At 39.3% G+C, this 21759-nt stretch overlaps 4 protein-coding genes across 5 annotated transcripts in view; 1 reads left to right on the top strand and 3 right to left on the bottom strand.

Moving 5' to 3' along the window:
- Positions 1 to 495: 495 nt before the first annotated feature.
- Positions 496 to 10566, bottom strand: LOC136253663 (condensin-2 complex subunit D3-like). The gene is made up of 10 exons (XM_066046323.1): positions 10478 to 10566; positions 10072 to 10185; positions 9481 to 9549; positions 8976 to 9000; positions 8119 to 8230; positions 5285 to 5362; positions 4925 to 5001; positions 3350 to 3473; positions 2892 to 3041; positions 496 to 608 (listed from the first exon to the last, which is right to left on the bottom strand). The coding sequence occupies exons 1-10, from the start codon at positions 10564 to 10566 to the stop codon at positions 496 to 498; spliced, it is 951 nt and encodes a 316-aa protein (XP_065902395.1).
- LOC136254299 (condensin-2 complex subunit D3-L-like) lies at positions 10478 to 16853 on the bottom strand. 2 transcript variants are annotated; one of them, XM_066046966.1, is made up of 16 exons: positions 16578 to 16853; positions 16441 to 16529; positions 16248 to 16314; positions 16117 to 16200; positions 15822 to 16039; positions 14805 to 14953; positions 14573 to 14663; positions 14333 to 14451; positions 14090 to 14201; positions 13746 to 13835; positions 13446 to 13518; positions 12024 to 12114; positions 11660 to 11796; positions 11014 to 11108; positions 10913 to 10960; positions 10478 to 10593 (listed from the first exon to the last, which is right to left on the bottom strand). In XM_066046966.1, exons 1-15 carry the CDS (start codon positions 16783 to 16785, stop codon positions 10913 to 10915), a joined length of 1671 nt encoding a protein of 556 aa, XP_065903038.1. In that variant the 5' UTR covers positions 16786 to 16853; the 3' UTR covers positions 10478 to 10593. The 2 variants fall into 2 exon arrangements, 1 of the variants encoding a protein (XP_065903038.1); XR_010700427.1 differs by lacking the exon at positions 10478 to 10593 and having other exon boundaries at positions 10915 to 10960; positions 11662 to 11796.
- LOC136254298 (protein NLRC3-like) overlaps positions 16852 to 21759 on the top strand; it is a 17204-nt gene continuing 12296 nt past the window's right edge. Inside the window, exon 1 of the mRNA XM_066046965.1 lies at positions 16852 to 16909. The gene's annotated coding sequence lies outside the window, so the exon portion shown is untranslated. The remainder of the gene's footprint in view (positions 16910 to 21759) is intronic.
- LOC136254304 (condensin-2 complex subunit D3-like) overlaps positions 19342 to 21759 on the bottom strand; it is a 2971-nt gene continuing 553 nt past the window's right edge. Inside the window, exons 5-9 of the mRNA XM_066046980.1 lie at positions 21523 to 21738; positions 20644 to 20787; positions 19808 to 19898; positions 19578 to 19696; positions 19342 to 19451 (exon numbers count right to left, since the gene is read on the bottom strand). Coding sequence (XP_065903052.1) covers positions 21545 to 21738 — 194 coding nt within the window. The 3' untranslated portion in view covers positions 19342 to 19451; positions 19578 to 19696; positions 19808 to 19898; positions 20644 to 20787; positions 21523 to 21544. The remainder of the gene's footprint in view (positions 19452 to 19577; positions 19697 to 19807; positions 19899 to 20643; positions 20788 to 21522; positions 21739 to 21759) is intronic.

Below are 21759 nucleotides of genomic sequence, written 5' to 3'. Positions count from 1 at the left end.
CACACACATAAAAACAAAGCCTACAGCAGCTGTGTTTCACACAGCTATGTATTGTTGCCCAGCAAACCAGCACTGGGATGCCTGTGCACTATTCAGGTGCTTGAGCCTTGTGTAGGAAAATCCTTCTGGGGCAGGGCTAGTAATCTGCAGTAGTTCTCTTGGAGAGAGGTCACAGAACCCAAAGTTCCACAACCACCCCAACACCACTAAGCAAGACAAGGTCAGTTGCTTCCCCAGTAAACACCAGGTACCGTTTGATGTTACAGCTGGTGAGTTGCTTCCCCAGAAAACACCAGGCCATCAGATCCTCAGGAGCAACGTAAGTAAAGTTTCTTGCTTAAGGAAACAACAACACCAAATTGGCATAACTGGGCATTGAACCTGGAATATTTCGATTACCAGGATGATGCTCTAGCCACTTGGCTATGCTGCCTCACACACAGACACAGACACACTTACCATGGTTAGCAGCAGCTAGTACCATGGAATGGATCATCAGACACAAGTGATGAGATATGTGGGAAGGACACAACTGGGCCACCTCTCTAACATGAAGAGATGTTTGATCATAGAATCTTCAGTCTGTGTTCTCTCTGAGGGTGTGGACTCTGTACAGATAACATAAATTTCTATCAACGGAATACTCTAATAGAACAGTCACTTATATACAGTATAACATGTATTTTGCAATTATAAAAAGTACCCGTGTACTTGTTCTGCTAACAATACATCCATATGTGTCAACAGTATGATTTGGGCTGGGAGGGGGTAGATAATAGAGTACTCTGCAAAAAGGTTGAAAATTGTGGATGATCCCTTACAGGCAGCCAGATACAGAATTTAAAAAAAATTACCAATACTAAAGCCAGCCAGCCTGCTTCCTGACCACAGTCACAAGGCTAGAGGCAAAACAAAGCAGTGCATGGACACCATATTACGCCACAATAACGAACTCACCAGTGGCATGTGAGTTTTGGGGTTTCAACTAGTGTGCCCTCTGTGCCTTGTCTTTTCTTTTATCTTCTATCAGTCTTCTTCATGATGCAATGAAACCATATCAAGGCATTAATTTTCTGTATCAACGCCTTCCTTGAGCAGCATAAATTATTTATAAGTCACAAAATTATTCAAAGTGCTTATGCTTGGTAATTTCACAATAGGTTCGACAACATTGATGAACGATCTCTGTTGATCGAGTACAGGGACCACACCTCACGCACCTTTATTATTGCTCTAACTGTATTCAAATGCTAGTGCAATGAAATTAAGGAATAGTGGCATGTTCCCCCCAATTAGGTTAAGACTGACTTACTCTAATAGAACAGTCACACATGTATAGCTGTATGCTATCATACAGTACGATAGTAACTGTATAGTAGGGACCACAAAGGAGTAGGCATGGCCCACGAAATAATATCACCTAAAAATCAGCCTCAATTTTCCCTTACGACGATGAGGTAGTATTGGTGAGGTAAAACTAAGCCCAAACAAGCTTTCAGATCGACCCAAAACGCTTTCGACAAGTTGTTACGGAATTTTAAAATTTTTTTATTCAACGGAATTTTCTACTGACTGAGTAACTGACTGACTGACTGACTGATGCCTTCAGACAAGTGTAACTCGATAACGGCTAAGGCTACGGGCTTGATTTTTTCACTGTTCGACGTCACTTCAGCCTGACAGGAGCCTTTTGGCATACTGCAGTACGTACAATGCATTCTTCATGGACTTACCAGTGTCCTCCTTTGTGTCCCACTCATCTTTGCTGACAGGGAAAGGTGTCGATTTGGTGCGAGCACGTGATGGCTTCCCTTCGAAACAGAAATCATCCGTATTTTTTATCGTGGCTATTTTGATACGCAGAGGTGCTTTTCAAACAGTTCTTGATTCGTACTGCTGTGTAACGGGTTGAACATAGCCGACAGCGAAGCGTAATGGATACTTCACTTTTCAGACGATAATTAATATGATTGGGGCGCGCAGCACGATTTCTTTAGTATGCGTGGATTGTGGAGGTGCTTTTCGAAAAGTTCTTGATTCCAAATGCTGTGTAATGGGTTGAACAAAGCTGACAACAAAGCGTAATGGATACTTCACTTTTCACACGATATTTGATATAGCTGGGGCGTGCGGTGCCTTTTCAGATTCAGTATGCGTGGGTTCACCAGTCATAATAAAATTATTTGCAAAAAAAGTTAACAAACAAGTACACGAAAAATTTGGAATTTTCAACTAGAGTAGGGACCATAGCACATCGATAAAAAGTACTGAAACAAGTTGGAGTAGTCCATGATATTAAATCACTGTAAAACAATAAGAAGTGTTATATCCCTACTGTGCATTTAAATTATGGTATCTTGAGCACAGTAGAGATATAACACTTCTTATTGTTTTACAGCGATTTAATATCATGGACTACTCCAACTCGTTTCAGTACTTTTTATCGATGTGCTATGGTGCCTACTCTAGTAGAAAATTCCAATTTTTTTCGTGTACTTGTAACAAAAATAGCCAAACAAACTAAAAATTATTGATTTAAAAATGAAGTAGGGATCCAAGTGATAAAATGTTGTGAACAAGACATGAATGATGGTATTACAGCATAGTTCAGTGGGAAAATATCTACCTTGGCATTGAACGAAACGATTGTTATAACATGCCAAAACAGGGATCTTCCCACCAATCTATGTAATACCTTAATTAATATTTTATTCATTAATTTTCACTGCTTGGATCCTTACATGTACTTCATTTTTAAATTAATAATTTAAAAATATACATACCCAGTGAGTTGGCATCACACACACACACACACACACACACACACACACACACACACACACACACACACACACACACACACACACACACACACACACACACACACTTACCATGGTTAGCAGCAGCTAGTAACATGGACTGGATCATCAAACACAAGTGATGAGATATGTGAGAAGGACACAACTGGGCCACCTCCCCTAACATGAAGAGATGTTTGATCAGAGAATCTTCGGTCCATGTTCTATCTGACGGTGTGGACTCTGTAAAGACAACATATCAACATGTATTTGTAATATAAGACTGTACCACAGTGAAGTAATTTTATGGTCTTAATGTACATACAAATGCTATGCAAACAGTGATTGTTCTATTGGAGTTTGAGCCTCAGTTATGCACTGCTAAGTAATTGTAACTATATTGAGGTAGTAAATAACTATGTGTGTTGTTGTAGCAAGTAGTTACATATATTGTAGTGGCTGGTTTTTTTAATTTTATTTAATTTTTGCACTTACAAATTGAAACTTAGGTTGGTCATAGAATCTAGTTTACCAGGTAACACTCAACAAACTTGTGGATTGTTCCACCACAACAGCAGAGAGATAGTTTTCACAAGACTTGATCAATGGCAGTGACCACTTGTTGATGACATTAGTAGCTGCAGCTTGATTGTTGGGGTACTGACTCCCGATGATCTAAACAATGAGATGAACAAGGAATATGTTGAGTAACTATCTATATGACACTACCTCATAATTTGTAGGGCTGTATTGATACTACATTTTCACATCCAACACCAATATTCGACATGCATTTAATATCTATTTCCATACAGGTTTTCTAATGAACCGATATCATACATACAACTGATACGTACTTAAAAGTCAAACCGATATGCTTTATAGCATAACAGCAGAGGAGGTCAGAAACGCTTAATGTGTGCTACGTAAAATAAACAAAAAAAAAATTATTCTGTTAATTGTATGGTTTATCTGCAGGCCTTAATTTAATTTTTAAGGTGCTGAGGATAAATGTCCTTACATATTCACAAATGTACAGACATAGCATCAAATTGTACAGACATGAGCTAGAGGAGCACTTTGTATAGACTGCTGGAATTGGAATAGGGAGTTTCCATTGAAAGTTTTGAGGTTAAACACAACCACATAGCTGCAACATATCACCAGACTGTGGTCATAACAGCTGCTGGTGATAGCAGTACAAAGGGGAGGTGGCATTGGTAAATCCTTGGGTTGGGAAAATGTAGTATCTCCTAGCAACCAAGTGACAGTTATTGTTAGCACTACAAACAAACATGCACACATCAGCTTTTATGGTACCACTATTGGTTTTGCAAGGACATGGGTGTCCGCCCAAAACTAATTAGGTGCAGACATTGTGCTATTTTGACCGCAGGTTAATTTAAGGCCTGTATCTGGAACATGACCTTCAATAGTTTCAATACAAAACTAGTGAAAGGTGGGAATGACAGGGGATTGTTAAATAATCAGATTGTGCTGTGTGTAAGCATTAAAGTGATGTATTCTGTTTGCAAAAAAAACATTTGGTTTTCTAGGTGAAATCTATAAAACACCTTCTATCGTAACATTCGAACACTAACCAGTTATGAGGTCTACAAACAATGCGATCATGCCTTGCACACTTTACGCTGTCCGCATGTTTTACTTTGTCCCAGAAAAATGAGAATTTGCATAATTCATTTCAATGGCGTATAAATCGTTTCCGACCTCCTCTGGCATAATAGAGTATGAAGCACGATCACTGTGGCTGTGTTAGATTACTACAAATCATATGTTCTTCAACAATGTAATCCTTTTATTTGTTGGTATCTTATGACTGTTCACAAAAGGTTTTTATCCATGTTTTCGTCAGTATAAATCATAGAACAAATAAGAAAAAAAAAAACTTGACCAACCTGGGATTGGACTCATACAAGTTAAGAACTAAATCATTTGGCAACTAAGTCACTTTGGTAAATACATAAAGTGCTTCTCATGGTACATGTACTACTTTTAACAGTGCATATAACTAGAGTGAAATATCTGTATTGTAGACTTGTAATTGATCAATACCAATTCTCGTAATATCCGTATTGATACAGTCCTAGTAATTTGATAGATTATACCTTTTCCATTGTGTCAATGGCAGCTCCAGTAGCTAGGTAGTCCAGTTCAAATCCTAATAAGAGTCTCTCCAGTTGTTCTAAACAATGTGTAATATGTAGGTATTTATGTATCATCATTACAAGGTGACAAGTAAAGTATGTATGTAATTGTTCACACTCTCGCAAGACGACATTACATTTAAGTGGTACCACATAAGTTACTAACTTAAGCATGTTTGAATGTTGCTATTAGTAATGTTAGTCACATATAAAGTTGCATGCTCCCTTGTCAATAGGATTCAATACACTGCCAGTCAGATACATATTTACACAACAAAAGTAGTATCCATATTCAAGATACACAAACCAACCATCCCTCACCTTGTAAACTCTTCAATTGTTGCTGGGACATCTTGTTGGTCACACATCCTAGTATGGTCAGTACCCTCCTTAGGACACCTGTATCAACTGTAACCATGATCAATATGACACACATGTGTACAAAGAAAAGGTGAGCATTAAGTGTGTTATCTATTCACGTAACACTTTCACACCTCAGATTAAAGGAGCCGCCCAGGCTACAATTCATAACGTACCATGAAACCACCTAACTTCAAAGGAGAATTACAGGGTACAGATCTCATAAACCATGGCTTTCCATGGTACATTTAAGTTAAACCATGGCCTGGCCATAGTTTAACTTAAATGTACCATAGCCTTGATATCTGATGAGGTAACGTTGTTTATTTTGATAAGAATCCCGGCAGTATTCGATTGTGGGAGTTTATTATTGCTCATGTGATGAAAGCCATGAACCCGATTTTGCATTCTACAGCACTCAGACGGAGGCGATTCAACACCCTTACCACCCTATGAGTTGGCAAACAGAAGTTTAAGGTGAGAGCTAGTGTCATGGTTAATTTACAGTCGCACATCCGCGTGTTTGGTTACATACCACACCCACTTTTCGTCTATCACGAGGTAACCACTCTACAGCGAAGCTTACCCCTCTGGATGGTTGGAAAACATTGTAAACAGTGGTTAAACAATGTAGCAACTTTGAAACATTTGTTAAATCACAAAATTGAGTGTTTCCATAATATTCATAGGATTTGCCCATTTATGTTAACAAATGTAACTGCAACGTTACTTGCTGCTGACCCATAATCGAATTTTACAAGACTGTCTATATAATAAATCCAGCGGGTTGCCCCATATTGGCTTTGGTGATTAGTCGCCCACCACAGTAGGCTATTAGCCTACATGGCACATATCAGTTGTATCACATGCCCTCGTGATTTGCCTGATATGTACACCCAAGTTAGGCCCTCGAGCTTGGGTGTACATATCAGATAAATCATGAGGGCACGTGATACAACTATTACTTGTAGCCCAGCTAGTTGGGCTACTTATGAAATGTAGCTGGTTTACAACTGGGCAGTGGTTATATAAACATTGACGCCGAAATTGATTGTGGGGATTGATTAATACTCACATGATTAGGATGTATGACTTGGATTTTGCCATGAAGATGAAAAATGTTTTGATATCTTCGTCATCTTATGAGTTGAAAAAAGTTGGGGGTAAATTGAGAACTATAGTTTAGTCATCAATCCTTTCTACACATTTTCGAATATGGATATGCCCCTATCACGAAGCTACCACTCTGCACAGAGTAACCACTCTACAAGCAAGCTTAGCTATAGTGAACTCCGTACTTTTTTCATAAACAATTAAAAACAAATGATTAAAACATTAAACTCGCATAAACGAAATTCTCCATGATATCTCCGTTCATCATAACCGAATGTAACCAGAATGTAATAGCTGCTGACTCATAATCGAAAATTTCAGGTATGCCTATATAATATATACAATGGCTGGGTTGTATTGACTTGGGTGATTGATCGCCCTGTACAGGCTATCACCCTGATAAGTGTTACATCACAGGGTATTCATATATGTATGCCCTCGGGCAATCGGGCAGCCATAAGTATCAGGCAAAACCCCTCATGTACATGTAACAACTATTACATGTAAGCATTGGGGATAAATTGTGGATAAATTACACACAACACAGACATAACACTGTAATAGAGCCATCATTTCGTCTACATAGCATATGAAATTCACTTCACAGAATAATTAACGAAACTGTCAACTATATGAAAGTACCAGCCACTTAGCTTTTTATAGTATGTTATAACATTAATATCACCTACTGCTTACAATAAATTCAAGATACATAACTGTTTTAGCTGGGTAGAGGGGTACATACACAAGAATACAACAAATGGCCTAGCATGGAGAGGGCCTGTTAGTATATGTGGTGTATAAGTAGTATATGAGTTATGTAGCATACAGTACGATAGAACTGTATATTAGGAATCATGAAGGCTTTTCTGGCCAAAAACATCACCCTAAAACCAGCCTCATAGTACCTTCATGGTGTCTTGGCAGTATTGGTTAAGCCCAAAAATGTTTTCGGTGCAACCCAAAACACTACAAAATAAAAAAATATTCATTTAGTGGAATTTTCTGCTGACTGACTGCCTATTTGATGCAAGCATAACTTGATAATGGCTAAAGATATGGGCTTGATTTTTTTCACTGCTTGACGTCGTTTCAGTTCGACATGTACTTTTTGGCATACCGCAATACATACAACGCATGCTTCATGGACTTACTGTACCTGTGTCCTGCTTTGTGTTCTAATTATCTTTGCTGACAGTGTAAGGTGTTGATTCGTAGTAGTGGTGTGTGATGAAATCTAAAATGGCAACCATCCGAGTTTTCTGTTATGACTAGATTGATTGTGGAGGTCCTTCTCATAGTATTCTTTGTTTGTAATGTACACTGTGTAACGGGCTGAACATAGCTGAAGACAAAGTGTAATGGCCACTTAGCTATTTTAGTAACAGTAATTGATGGCTGGGGTGCACATTCAGATAAAACAATAAGCCTGGTGTCATTCTACTAATGTAGTATTCTGCTTGTATATATATATAACGTCAAGTATAGCCTGTTTGTTGTGATATCTTTGTGTGTATGTGCATGCGTGCGTGCGTGTGTGTGTGTGTGTGTGTGTGTGTGTGTGTGTGTGTGTGTGTGTGTGTGTGTGTGTGTGTGTGTGTGTGTGTGTGTGTGTGTGTGTGTGTGTGTGTGTGTGTGTGTGTGTGTGTGTGTGTGTGTGTGTGTGTGGAGACAACAGATACCTGGTGTATCTCTTGACTGGCTGACACATTGCTGAGAGAAACAGATCACTGCCATCTCATCCACCAGGTAACTAGCAAATGTTGCAACAATCTCCAGTATCATCCAAGCTGACTAGAGTAACATACAATTAAGGTACAAACAATATACATAGTAACTCATGCAGCAAAAGTGTATTTAAATGCAGTATGTAGTTCAGATATCAAACAGTACTGTTTAAGTAGGGATTGGCCTTAAAATGATGTGTACCACTTAAAGTAATGTTTTTAAAATCACCCTTGAGATATCTTATGCGATAAAATCATTTTTTTTTTGGAATATATTAATCCATCTAACAGGATTAATAAACACACACACACGCCCGCAGAGGAGATTACGCTACTATAAGAGGTACCACAAATCTATTTACTCTAACACGATGACCTTGCCCTCCATTGGTCTAGATGATTTATAATGACATCATGGTGTAAACAAGGAATAGTGATCACACCTCTTGGTGTGAGAAGCTGACTCAAAAATACTCTAATACAACAGTCACCCTAATAGAACAGTCATACATGTACAACTGTGTTCTGTAACAATAAAATAAAAATTTTAAATTATAGTAGGGATCCAAGCAATAAAAGTAGTGAAAACAAGAGATGAATGATGGTACTATTACAGCAGAGCTCAGTGGGAAAATCCCTACTTTGGCATTGAACAAAATAACTATAACATGCCAATGTAGGGATTTACTCACAGAGCTATGCTGCAATACCATCATTCATCTCTTGTTTCATTATTTTCATTGCTTGGATCCCTACTCCAATTATAAATTAATTTTTAGCAGTACATACGTATCAAATTACTGACATCACACTGTGTGTATGGGTGCCTCAAGTAGTCTATTTGACGGACAAGTATGACATCATTGAGGTAAACACACGATGCGATGCTCTAGCTTATGTATGCATGGCCAGCCGATCCTTCGACAGGATGAAAAATTTACATAGCAATCGAGCAGGGTTGATAATGAAAGGTAATGATGCAACAATAAACAACAACTGTCATAACATTAAGAATTACAGCTATAAAAAATCAAATGGTCTACCAATGGCGGCATTGATCAACCAACATAAATCACTTGATCAGGAATGGCCGACCGTTATATTGTAGTCTGACACAATACATGGACACATACAAGTGTCTGAGTGTAAACTACATGTTCTAAGTTCACTACAATACTTTAGGGTATACTTAGTCTAAGCTGTGGAACGGCCACTATCTGTGGGCGGCTATTAACCAGTAAAATATGGTACATGTAGATGTACATGCATACAAGAGTATACTACTTACATACATACATACATAAATAGTTCACTCACTGCAGATCTTCATCTGATGCTATCACATCAAATAACTGCCACACAAACTTTTCCATTTCACTAGGTAGACTAGAAATATAATGAGACCAGTAACAAAACTTTCTATGTCCTACTTGTGTACTGTATTTATCCATATAGACACCCAGGCTTATTGTGAACTGGCTAGACATTATTGTTCTTCCTTGTAGCAGCTGCAGTTGATAACCATATCGACAATTCACAAGTTGGTTGCAGTAAGTCTCATTCTACAAATCAAGCCACTTACAAGACCTAGTATTAAGACTACCCTGGTCTTTTCAATTAGAGCCAGGTGTGTGTCATCACAAAGATGAACTAGTTTGTGCATAATTCATGCTAGTGCATCCTTGGTTATCCTAACCCTAGTATCCTAGCCACCTTGAGTATTCAAACATCAACAGATAACATTGAATTGGAGTATTTAGTCACTAGTGCTCAGTAATTGAACCATATACAGTAAATTAATGGCTTCAATAACAGTTTCCTAACAAATTCACACGTCATCTTTATTCTAGGAACAATGGTATTTGGATGATATCTGATGATCAGCTGTACATCAGACTGGACACTTACTCAGTGTAGGGAGAAATAAGTGACAATAGAAATTCTTCAAGGAGCAAGAAGCACTTTTCCTGGACACTGATCTCTTTGTCCATAACCATTGGCATCACTCCATCCAGCCATAAACTATACACACGAGATACACAAGATCACAATAAAAAAAACAATTGGCCTTAAAACCTGTGTCTGATTCCCATCCCCACTCTAAACCAGGATCTATGCATATGACTTAGTAACCCCTCGGACGTTGTGATGAAGTACCCAAGCAAATGTCTGTGGAATGTCAGGCCCCCACAGACAGACACACACAAACACATAAGAATTGTACTACTGGATATAGATTCCACTGACTTCACTTTTTAACAATTTTAGTCAATATTTGTCATACAGTAATATTGAGCTATCAGAAGACACTGACCTGTGAAGGATGGTACAAGTGGGGGCATCAATGGTGAGTGAGTTGAGTGAGGTGAGGGCTTGTTTGCGGACTGACAGAGCTGGGTCCATGCAGTGATCATGAAATATCTGAACATCCTATCAATATCATATGTAGGCAAAGGTATGGCATATACAAACACATACACACACACGCTATGTTTTATATGTGTGGGAAAGATATGAAATGTGAAAAGACATGTTCCAGACCTAACCATGTTGAACATTGATAAAATCAAGCTCATAGCATTAGCGATTATTGAGTTTCACCTCTGTGTACACCTGTATGATCGTCTTAAGGTACGTAACAGTCAGAAAATGAGAAAAAAATCCTTGCAGAACCTTATTAGAAGCACTACATGCACACATACACATGGAGAGGCGAAGATGTACAAAACAGTCACATTTCATTACGTACCTATTTCCTAATATGGTTTAGGTCAAGTCTCACTAATGCTTCCAATGCCTGTAAAGAACACTCCACCATTATATTGTGTGTCATGTGAGGTCTTTGTACACCTGTATGGCTGCCTTCCTGACGATCACTTTATCATCGGATGTTCTACGACGTATCATCGGTAACATCAGCTCAGCATGTGATATGGCTTCTTCACCTGATAGTGTATAACTCACAATACATTGTAACACTATGAATAATGTATTGAAATACATAAAAATAATACACACATACACACACAAGCAAGCAAAGCCTACAGTAGCTGTGCGAAACATTGCTGCTCAGTGAACTAGCACTGGGATGTCTGTGTACCACTCAGGGATTTCGAGGCAAATCCTCCTGGGGCAGGGCTAGTAATCCACAGGAGGACTGGCCAGGTCTCATGGAGAGGTCGCAGAACCCAAAGTTCCACAACGACCCCAACACTGCTAAACGTGACCAGGAGATTTGGGCACTTGCTTCCCCAGTAAACACCAGGTATACATTGATGATACAGCTGAATGGATTGTTTCCCCAGTTCACAGGCCATCAGGTCCCCGACATACAGTACAGCTGGGTAGATTGGAGCAATGTGAGTAAAGTTTCTTGCTTAAGGAAACAACAACACCAACTTGGCAAAACTGGGCATTGAACTTTTCGATTATCACCCCCTCCACACACACACACACACACACACACCCACACCCACACACACACACACACACACACACTTGTCATCTTCAGGTGTTTGTTGCTCAAAATTGGCACTTCTTGGTAGTACCAATTCCTTCACAACTCCAATCAACTTCACATTATCAGTAGAGCCAGCAGCAGAAGACAATGACGTGAGCGCTCTAGCACGAACCCTAACAGAAGATAATGCAATACCAAACTACATACAAACTGCAACAGTCACCATCAGAAAGGTACCAACTATTCATATACACGTAGGTCAGCGTGGATGTACTGTTGACCTAATATTCTAATATAACATACGTACATACACTCTTTTAGAGGATTATCTTTAAATTCCACTTGTAACATATCGTAGGAGCATAATAACACACCACACACGACACATGTAGTTGCTTACACTGCAGATCGGTCAGAACATCTTGACAGTACCATCCTCAAGAGAAACTGGTAACTGAGAAAATATAGCTGATCTCCAGTCAGTTCCTCACCTGTAGATAAAGAATAAATAACGAACAGCACACACCCTTATGCATGTATACACGCACAAACCCGTATGCATGTACGCACACACACGCACAAAGCAAAGAAATTGTCTACCATGCTAGCATGGTCATGCCTATCCAGTGAACCAGTACTGGGATGCCTGTGTGCTACTCAGTTGCTGTAGACAGCACAGGCAAGGGCAGGACTAGCAACCTGCAGGAGGCTGTACCATATATCTCACCGGTGAAGGTATGGGCACCAAAGTCCATTTACCCATTCTGTGAAACATTGACAGTTGGTATTTACTTCTTTAAACAGCAGGATAGATGTGAGTAAAGATTCTTGCTGAAGATAACAACAGCAACTGCATGGGCATAACCAGGCATATAAAACCTGGAACATTTAGAAAATCAGGCTGGTGTTCTAGCTACTTGGCTATGCAACACACACCACACCCATAATGTGCCATATGTAATCTAGAGCTGTATCGATAATCGGATCGGCCAAAATATCGGCCACCGATATGGCATTTTTTACCAATATCGGTATCGGTACAGAACAGTAGGAGGACCGATTCCGCTACCGATATTTATACAGCAATAGTTTGTACATAAACGGATTATATATTGGTTTTCTACGTTATCCATGTGGCTGTTTAGTGGCAGTGGCTTATTGTTCACTGTACAGCAAACGCTACGCTACGAGAAGCCATACAAATATACACGATTCTAGTCTTTGTTGCTGGAAATTAAAGCTTATCAGTCTTAAATGAAGCTGTTATATAGTACCTTTGTAATATAAAAGAATGGTCACAGGATAACCAAGGAAACCTACTGTACCAGAGTTCACACAAGCCAATAAAATGCGGAGAATATCTGTTTAAGGCTTCATGGGAGTATGCATAAAAATGTTTGTGGGTGCCTAATTGTCTGGATTGCACAATAGAAACCCAAGCCACTATCACCACAGGCATAGAGTGAGCAATGAATATATCCACATGTTGTTGTAGAGTAGGTAAATGCATAGATTATCTATGACTTTTGTTTGTAATGCAAATATCGGATCGACTATCGGTTATCGGCTTCTTTTGGTGGTATCCATATCGGATATCGGTACATGCCAAAAACCCATATCGGTACAGCTCTAATGTAATCCTTTAGTCACTTGGTTCCCTGAAAACTGTTTGGGAAGATCGTGTGTCTTGCTTAGAGGTGTTTTTTTTTCATGCCAGTTTGAAATACTGGTCTTCTAGCTCTATGGGTGATTTGACAGCCAAACAGCTACACTACTAGCTTTATGTATATGACTAAAGTACACATGTACACAATTCACTGACCATCATTGACTTCTCTTAGTGATAAAGACATCAGTTGACTGATAACATCCAGAGCAAATAATCTGAAGGAGACCTGCAGTACAACATGTTCACACAGAAGGTGTAAAATAGTGTATAGGACAATGAATGTGTACATGTGATACTTGTGGTAGTGTTACTAGTGTAGATAAAATGTGTGTGTACTGTATGTGCATGTGTGCGTATATACTCAGTATACAAGAGCAAGACAATTAAAGGGTTGTGTAATATAGAGTACATGTGCGTGTACGTATTTACTGCCTGCATATAGTATCCATTCACCTTGGTGTTTCTGGAGAACTTGTACAGCCAGTGTAACATGGATGCATACAAGGAGTCCTCACACACATAGCCTAGTAGTAAAGTGGTCAACTACAATACGTACATAACACATGTAGACATACACATGTTAGTGTGTAGTGTAGTATACTACAGAATCCTGTGGAATACAATTGCCTACACATACATACAAGACTGAGATCAGGATATTGGCTACATCCAGCAGATACAATGTACACACGCACACACATGCACACACACACACACAACAACATGCCATACATGTACAGACACACACTACACACATACAGACACACACATACATACAGACGCACAAATACAATTACCTTAGCTAGCCTATTCCTGTATTCTGCCTTATCAGAGGTGTTGAAGCAAACATGTTGTACAAGAGCTCTCATTGGTTGGTGAGCATGTTCCTTCCCTTGTCGAACAATGTAGCTAGATATGTAGGTAGTGAAATACAACTACATTGCTTTTCAGAGAACACTGGCATATGTACTTGCACAGATCAGGTCTAGCCCCCACCCCACCCCACACTGTAACATGTACACACATACAGACAAACTTACCCAACAAACCTCACAGCTTGGTGGGCAACAGTAGCTAGGGCTGGTGGGATAATACCAGGACCAACTTTACTGCTCTCATCAGTCAACATTAATATCACAGGTAGTAGCTGTCTGAACACCTTCAACAATTAATGTTTGATATCATACATTGTAAGAATACATAATTATGTTTTGTGTGTTCACTCATGTACTTTGACTATGTATATATGTATTGAGTGTACATGTATGTACCCCACTAACCTCAGCAATCAGTCTTTCCCTATCACCATGGAAAGGTTGACACAGTACATGTAAACACCTCCACCCCAACAATGACAGTCGGTTCTCATTACTAAAATGGAAAAAGCTAAATATTGTACACAAGTATGCATGACAGTAGCTAGCCCAATAAACATATGGTAGCTATGCTTTTATAGATACAGGACTATACACATGCTCAGTACCAAACACACGATGGTATGCATCTACTTACACTCTTGGTGACTCTATTACACTAATGAAGTCCAGATCAGCCTCAGGGCACATATCACAAGCTATCATCTTAACCAGTACACTAACTGCCTGTTGCCGTGACAACTCCTCATCTCTCAATGACATCTTCTCCAAACACAATAATGATGCCTGAGAATATGTAACATGTACTGATGAAGAACATTTCTCATGTGACTAACACATGCTCACAATTAATGTGACACTTTTACTTTCTATGCTGTAGCTAAATTTGTTACAGACACTCAGAGCTTTCCCCAGTAAAATAAAGTAGAGTGGTTCAATTTGCTACCAACATCAAAGTTAATTGGTTAATTATATACATTCTTTTTACCACAACAAAAGAAATTTAAGTAAAGTAGAGCAATGCTGCACTGCTCTACCACTCTTTAGGGAAGCCCCTGTGACACTGCTCAACTACAGTAGAGCCTCGATCATCAGAAACTTAATTGTCGAAGCAGAACTTAGCGACTGCAGAGTGATCTGTCAAAGATGTGCATCCACCCTCTCTCTGTGCACGCATGCATGCATGCACACACACACACACAAATACTTCAGCTACCATGCTAGCACAGTCATGTCTGTCCCAGTGAGCTACACCTATGCACTACTCAGATGTTACGAGTCAGCGCAGGCAACCTATCCTGGGGCAGGACTGGTAAACAGGATACTGTAGCATATCCCAGAGGCGAAAGTGTGAGCACCCAAAGTCCCACCTGACCTGGACCTTCATTCATTGTGAGATATGGAGAGATAGTATTTCCTTCCCTGGTTACAACCAGGTAAATATTGATATTACAGCTGGGTGGGTGGCTTCCCAGATGACACCAGGTCTATTTAAACAGCTGGGGATAGACTGGATTGCTCCAGGAAATAATGACAACGCAACTGGACATAACTGGGGATTGAATTCAGAACCTTTCAATTACCAGGCTGATGCTCTAGCCACTTCACTATGCTCCCCCTCCCCCCACAAACACATACACTCATATCATTTCACCTTAGCTGCTTCCACAGTCAGTTTATGGACATGTACTTGCTCTTGTTCTGAAAGACTCAAGTCTTTTGTTGTACTCTGACTATGAGATATTTCCTCAGTGTCCATACTTTCCTCTTCTACAAGTGATGCTGCTGCTGCAGCTCGTCGCTTTCTCTTCCCTTTGGTTGTCTTCTTTGACTGCTCCTGCTGCTTCTTACGTTGTTGTTGTTGGGCAATACCTAATACATGGATAAACACAAAAAATAAATACTGTTATTAGATACAACAGTTGTCATGGTTACAGTAACACACTTACTCTTCTCATATTCAGGGTTCAAGTGTAGTGACTCAATAACTCTCTGGAACACCATTGGGTGAAACACCTTAAACCCTCCACTACCTACAAGATTAAACTTGATCAAGTGTATTCCCACAACACTCACATACCTGGAATCTGTAGTAACAACAGGTACAGGTTAGCAGCCAGTGTTGCTAAACATGTATCATTAAAAGTCTATAAGACAATCAGTTCAGTGTTATCATGAGTAGTATTAAATGTGTAACCGCATTTATGTAGACATGAAATACACATTTGAAACTATTGCAGTTTAATATCATCTTGAGGTACAGTCACGCTTACCTCCTTCATCTTATCCACCATACTGAAGATCACTGCAATAACTGATTTGTACGCGATGCCACCCTCAGCCAAAACAGTATACAATTGACCTAACAAAATACACTACGTACTATTATGGACCATTACAAGTGTTTTACCTTCTCCTTCTGACCTGTGTAGCCATTTGGCAGTAGCGGATACGACTGCTCTCCAGTTTTCTTCCTTAAACAAATCGCCTCCGTCTTCCCCAGATAGCGGTACAGTTTCGCAGAAGTTATCCGACCACACCTGAGTCACCCAGTCCGAGGGGATTTCTCCAATCCCCAAGGACAGATAGGCTTCTAGCGTAACACTGGAAACAGACATGACGGCTAATTCCCGCCAATAATTAAAGTGCCAAACCCACAATCAAAACTAACATATTGTTTATTACTCTATATAAAGCCCAACATCCGGAAGTCATCACCAAGTTGCCGATACACTGGATATAGTAGGAACTTTTAACTGTTAATGTTGTAATTGTGTACTGTATTTTACGGTTTTGTCTTGCCAGGGATCCAGCTACCCGTGTCAGGAAGTTGTGTAACCCTGAGTCTAGGCCCCCCTTACCTTTTATATAGCTATTCCTGTATGTTGTCATTATCTTTCACTATACTATTAAAGTAAGCTTGTTTTGTGTTTTATTGATAGTCCACAATCTGAAAAACCAACTTTTTACAAATTGATCCTCCTACAATGGCGGATCCAGGATGGGGCATTTGGGGCAAAGGCCCCCCCCCCCCAACCTCACCTGTGGAGGAGCTTCTGATTAAAATACTAAATTTTGTGCTAGGCCAAGATCAGTTTAGCTATAAAACTCATGAAAATATGCACGTTTTAGTAGCATTTATTATAATTCACCAAAGTCAAACCAACTGTGAAATTGTTACCCAGCACCTTCGTACGTACTAAGAGCCTCTTAAAAATAATTATCGTTTTGGTGTTTAAGACATCCAGAGCCGTTTAAACAGCTTTTAAGACTTCACAACCATCTTGCAAAGGCCAAAATGTCAAAAATCAACAGTGAGACACTAAAGGGGTGATTATTTGCTGATTCAAAAATGTAGCAACTAACAAGATAATCTGGCTCTCCCCAACCACATTAGCCTGTTTGTGCCGCTCCCCTTGCCAGCTCCTGGATCCGCCCCTGTCCTACCTTTTATCAAAACTCATTTCAAATTAACCCATACATTACAATTTTCTGTAAAATATTACTAAGCCTATTATTAAGCCTATGGAGGTAAGTTTAGTTTTAAGTTAAGCCGTATCAAAATTGTTCGGCCGCCATTACACACACATAACACTACTCTGTCCGATGATAACAAAATTTAGTTAAAGCTAAAGTGTTTACAGGCTGCAAATTTACAACAAACGATGGTAAGTAGCAACTTACGTAATACAAAATCCATTGGAACACAAATCACAAATTTCACATTCTAATTAAATAGCGGCACCACACCGTTACTGTGGCTATTACGAATTTTGTTCGGGCGGAATCGGATAGAGCAATTCATAAGGAGTTGAATGATATCAAGTTTTATGATATTTGATCATATCTAGTGCTTGCAATTATTGAAAATACAAAATGATGTAAAATATATGGAGTTTGTATTGGAGAAATTGAAAAAGTGATCCATCCATCCTGAGACCTTTCAAAGAATCAGAGTTTAATCAGTTCATTTTATGATCTAAGGGCGGAAAACAAACAAAGGACACAGGTAATGTACAATATTGCTGATAAAATAATTGCTGGCTGTAAATTTGATTTTGCAATTTTTGCCATTTTGACTTTACAAATCCCAATAGTATGCTTTGATATGTTGCAGCCAGACCCACCCACTTTTTCTTTCGTATTGGTAGGGAAATATAAAAGAAAAAGTAGTGTTGCTGCGTGAGATTACTACCATTGTGGGATGCTCTTCATAATATCCCATTGCTAGACACACCATTTTCACGGAAATTAATTTCAGTTATGGCCACAGTCTTTCCACCACAGACTGTGAGAAAGATCTTGGAGTCTGGATAACTTTGACCTTGCACCCGAGTTTTCAATGCCAGAAGGCAAAGTCTTGCTACTATCAAATGATCATTTCAGTATATTACAATCCACCCCAAAAACACCTTCGCTGTAAAAAAAGGCGCGCCCAAGAAACTACAAGTACCTGGAACCCAATGTAAAAAAACAAAAAGAAAAAACAGCTCAGCTGAAGTGAAAAGTAACTGGTAACTTAAAGAGCTGATATCTGAAGCGGCCAAGAATACAATTACTAAAGTTTAATCCATGCAAGAACACCTTGGCTATAATACAGGTGTGTACATGAAAATAACTGGCAACTGAAATGGCTGATATCTGAAGCGGCCAAGAATGAATGGTCATATACAACTAATTCAAAAATTTAACACTGAACCTTTATAATTCAGCTGTGTTCTATATTCACTCTTGCTGCATCGTAAAGTAATTTCTTTTAACTCTAATTGGCTGGTAATTTGGCCGCCTTTTTACCTTTATAATTCAGCTGTGTTCTATATTCACTCTTGCTGCATCGTAAAGTAATTTCTTTTAACTATGATTGGCTGGTAATTTGGCCGCCTTTTTTAATAGTCAGTATAATAAAGCAAAAAAAGGCGGCCAAATTACCAGCCAATTAGAGTTAAAAGAAATTACTTTACGATGCAACAAGAGTGAATATAGAACACAGCTGAATTATAAAGGTTCAGTGTTAAATTTTTGAATTAGTTGTATATGACCATTCATTCTTGGCCGCTTCAGATATCAGCCATTTCAGTTGCCAGTTACTTTCATGTACACACCTGTATTATAGTCAAGGTGTTCTTGCATGGATTAAACTTTAGTAATTGTATTCTTGGCAAATACAATTACCTTAGCTAGCCTATTCCTGTATTCTGCCTTATCAGAGGTGTTGAAGCAAACATGTTGTACAAGAGCTCTCATTGGTTGGTGAGCATGTTCCTTCCCTTGTCGAACAATGTAGCTAGATATGTAGGTAGTGAAATACAACTACATTGCTTTTCAGAGAACACTGGCATATGTACTTGCACAGATCAGGTCTAGCCCCCACCCCACACTGTAACATACACACACATACAGACAAACTTACCCAACAAACCTCACAGCTTGGTGGGCGCCAGTAGCTAGAGCTGGTGGGATAACACCAGGACCAACTTTACTACTCTCATCAGTCAACATTAATATCACAGGCAGTAGCTGTCTGAATACCTTCAACAATTAATATTTGATATCATACATTGTAATTATGTTTTGTGTGTTCACTCATGTACTTTGACTATGTATATATGTATTGAGTGTACATGTATGTACCCCACTAACCTCAGCAATCAGTCTTTCCCTATCACCATGGAAAGGTTGACGCAGTACATGTAAACACCTCCACCCCAACAATGACAGTCGGTTCTCATTACTAAAATAGAAAAAGCTAAATATTGTACACGAGTATGCATGACAGTAGCTAGCCCAATAAACATATGGTAGCTATGCTTTTATAGGTACAGGACTATACATATGCTCAGTACCAAACACACAATGGTATACATCTACATATTGTACTTTTCGTGGGAGGATCAAAGTGATGCCGCGTATCGTATTGTCCACACAGTACTGATCAACTGCATAACTGTACTGTATGAGTCATACAGCAGCTAATTGGGTAAATACAGTACAGTTATGTGGAGAATTCATATAAGGAATGTTATGTAAACAACACACTGTAAATCACTAAAACCAGTCAAACCAATCCTACGAGTTCGTTCTACGGCTAGGAATAGATTGTATAAGCACTTATTGATCGTCCGACCATGAAGCTTTTTAAACATGACTCTACTAAGATAGCACGATTGATTAGGTGTGTGACATTGTAAATCGCTAAAACTAGACAAACTAATCCCATTAGTTTGTACTGATATCCTGATCACCGAAAATTGCAGCGGTTTGAGTACTAGAGAAAATCACTCTGAGCCAGATGACCAGGAAGTACAGTATAACATTTAAAGCACCACCTTGCTTGTGTGTACGAAAAATACAATATTCGGGAGGTGACTCGAGGCAAATACAGCACTTGGCTTCGCCTCACACTGTATTAACCTCTCAACACACCCCTCGTACTGTATTTTCCATACACGCGCGGTGGTGATTTAACTTTAACTTACAGTCTTGGTGACTATTACACTAATGAAGTCCAGATCAGCCTCAGGGCACAAATCACAAGCTATCATCTTTACCAGTACACTGACTGCCTGTTGTCGTGACAACTCCACGTCTCTCAATGACACCTTCTCCAAACACAACAATGCCTGAGGACATGTAACATGTACTGATGAAGACCATTTCTAATGTGCTCATAATTAATGTGACTCAACTAAATTTGTTAGACACTCAGAGCTTTCCCTAGCAAATAAAGTAGAGCAGTAAAATTGTCAATTTGTAAAATCAAAGTTAACTTGTTAATTATATATCATTCCTTTTACCACAACAAAAAGAGCAATGCTCTACTGCTCTACCACTCTTTAGGGAATCCCCTGTGACACTGCTCATCTACAATAGAATCTTGATCATCAGAAACTTAATTGTCAAAGCAGAACTTAGTAACTGCAGAGTGATCTGTAAAAGATGTGTATCCACTTTCTTGCTATGCACGCGTGCATGCGTTATGAGCCACCACAGGCAAATTGTTTTGGGGCAGGACTGGTAAACAGGATACTGTAGCATATCCCAGAGGCGTAAGTGTGAGCACCCAAAGTCCCACCTGACCTGGACCTTCATTCATTGTGAGATATGGAGAGATAGCATTTCCTTCCCTGGTTACAACCAGGTAAATATTGATATTACAGCTGGGTGGGTGGCTTCCCAGATGACACCAGGTCTATTTAAACAGCTGGGGATAGACTGGATTGCTCCAGAAAATAATGACAACGCAACTGGACATAACTGGGGATTGAATCCAGAACCTTTCAATTACCAGGCTGATGCTCTAGCCACTTCACTATGCTCCCCCTCCCCCACAAACACATACACTCATATCATTTCACCTTAGCTGCTTCCACAGTCAGTTTATGGACATGTACTTGCTCTTGTTCTAAAAGACTCAAGTCTTTTGTTGTACTCTGACTCAGATATTTCCTCAGTGTCCATACTTTCCTCTTCTACAAGTAATGCTGTTGCTGCAGCTCGTCGCTTTCTCTTCCCTTTGGTTGTCTTCTTTGACTGCTCCTGCTGCTTCTTACGTTGTTGTTTTTGGGCAATACCTAATACATGGATAAACACAA

Source organism: Dysidea avara, chromosome 4 (genome assembly GCF_963678975.1).
Source record: "Dysidea avara chromosome 4, odDysAvar1.4, whole genome shotgun sequence".
NCBI lineage: Eukaryota > Metazoa > Porifera > Demospongiae > Dictyoceratida > Dysideidae > Dysidea > Dysidea avara.
The sequence above is the reverse complement of the archived record's forward strand: the minus strand, read 5'-3'. Positions and strand labels throughout refer to the sequence as shown.

Bases quoted from the DNA above. Each gene is read 5' to 3' on its own strand.
- LOC136253663 (XM_066046323.1), bottom strand. From the start codon at position 10,566: ATGGACCCAGCTCTGTCAGTCCGCAAACAAGCCCTCACCTCACTCAAC. The intron at 5,363-8,118 runs GTATCTGTTGTC...CAGTTGATACAG, and splicing joins CCAGTCAAGAGATACACCAG to GTGTCCTAAGGAGGGTACTG. The intron at 3,474-4,924 runs GTATAATCTATC...CTCATTGTTTAG, and splicing joins CCATTGACACAATGGAAAAG to ATCATCGGGAGTCAGTACCC.
- LOC136254299 (XM_066046966.1), bottom strand. From the start codon at position 16,785: ATGTCTGTTTCCAGTGTTACGCTAGAAGCCTATCTGTCCTTGGGGATT. The intron at 16,201-16,247 runs GTATGTGAGTGT...TTAATCTTGTAG, and splicing joins GTTGTTACTACAGATTCCAG to GTAGTGGAGGGTTTAAGGTG. The intron at 16,040-16,116 runs GTAAGTGTGTTA...TCCATGTATTAG, and splicing joins GAACCCTGAATATGAGAAGA to GTATTGCCCAACAACAACAA.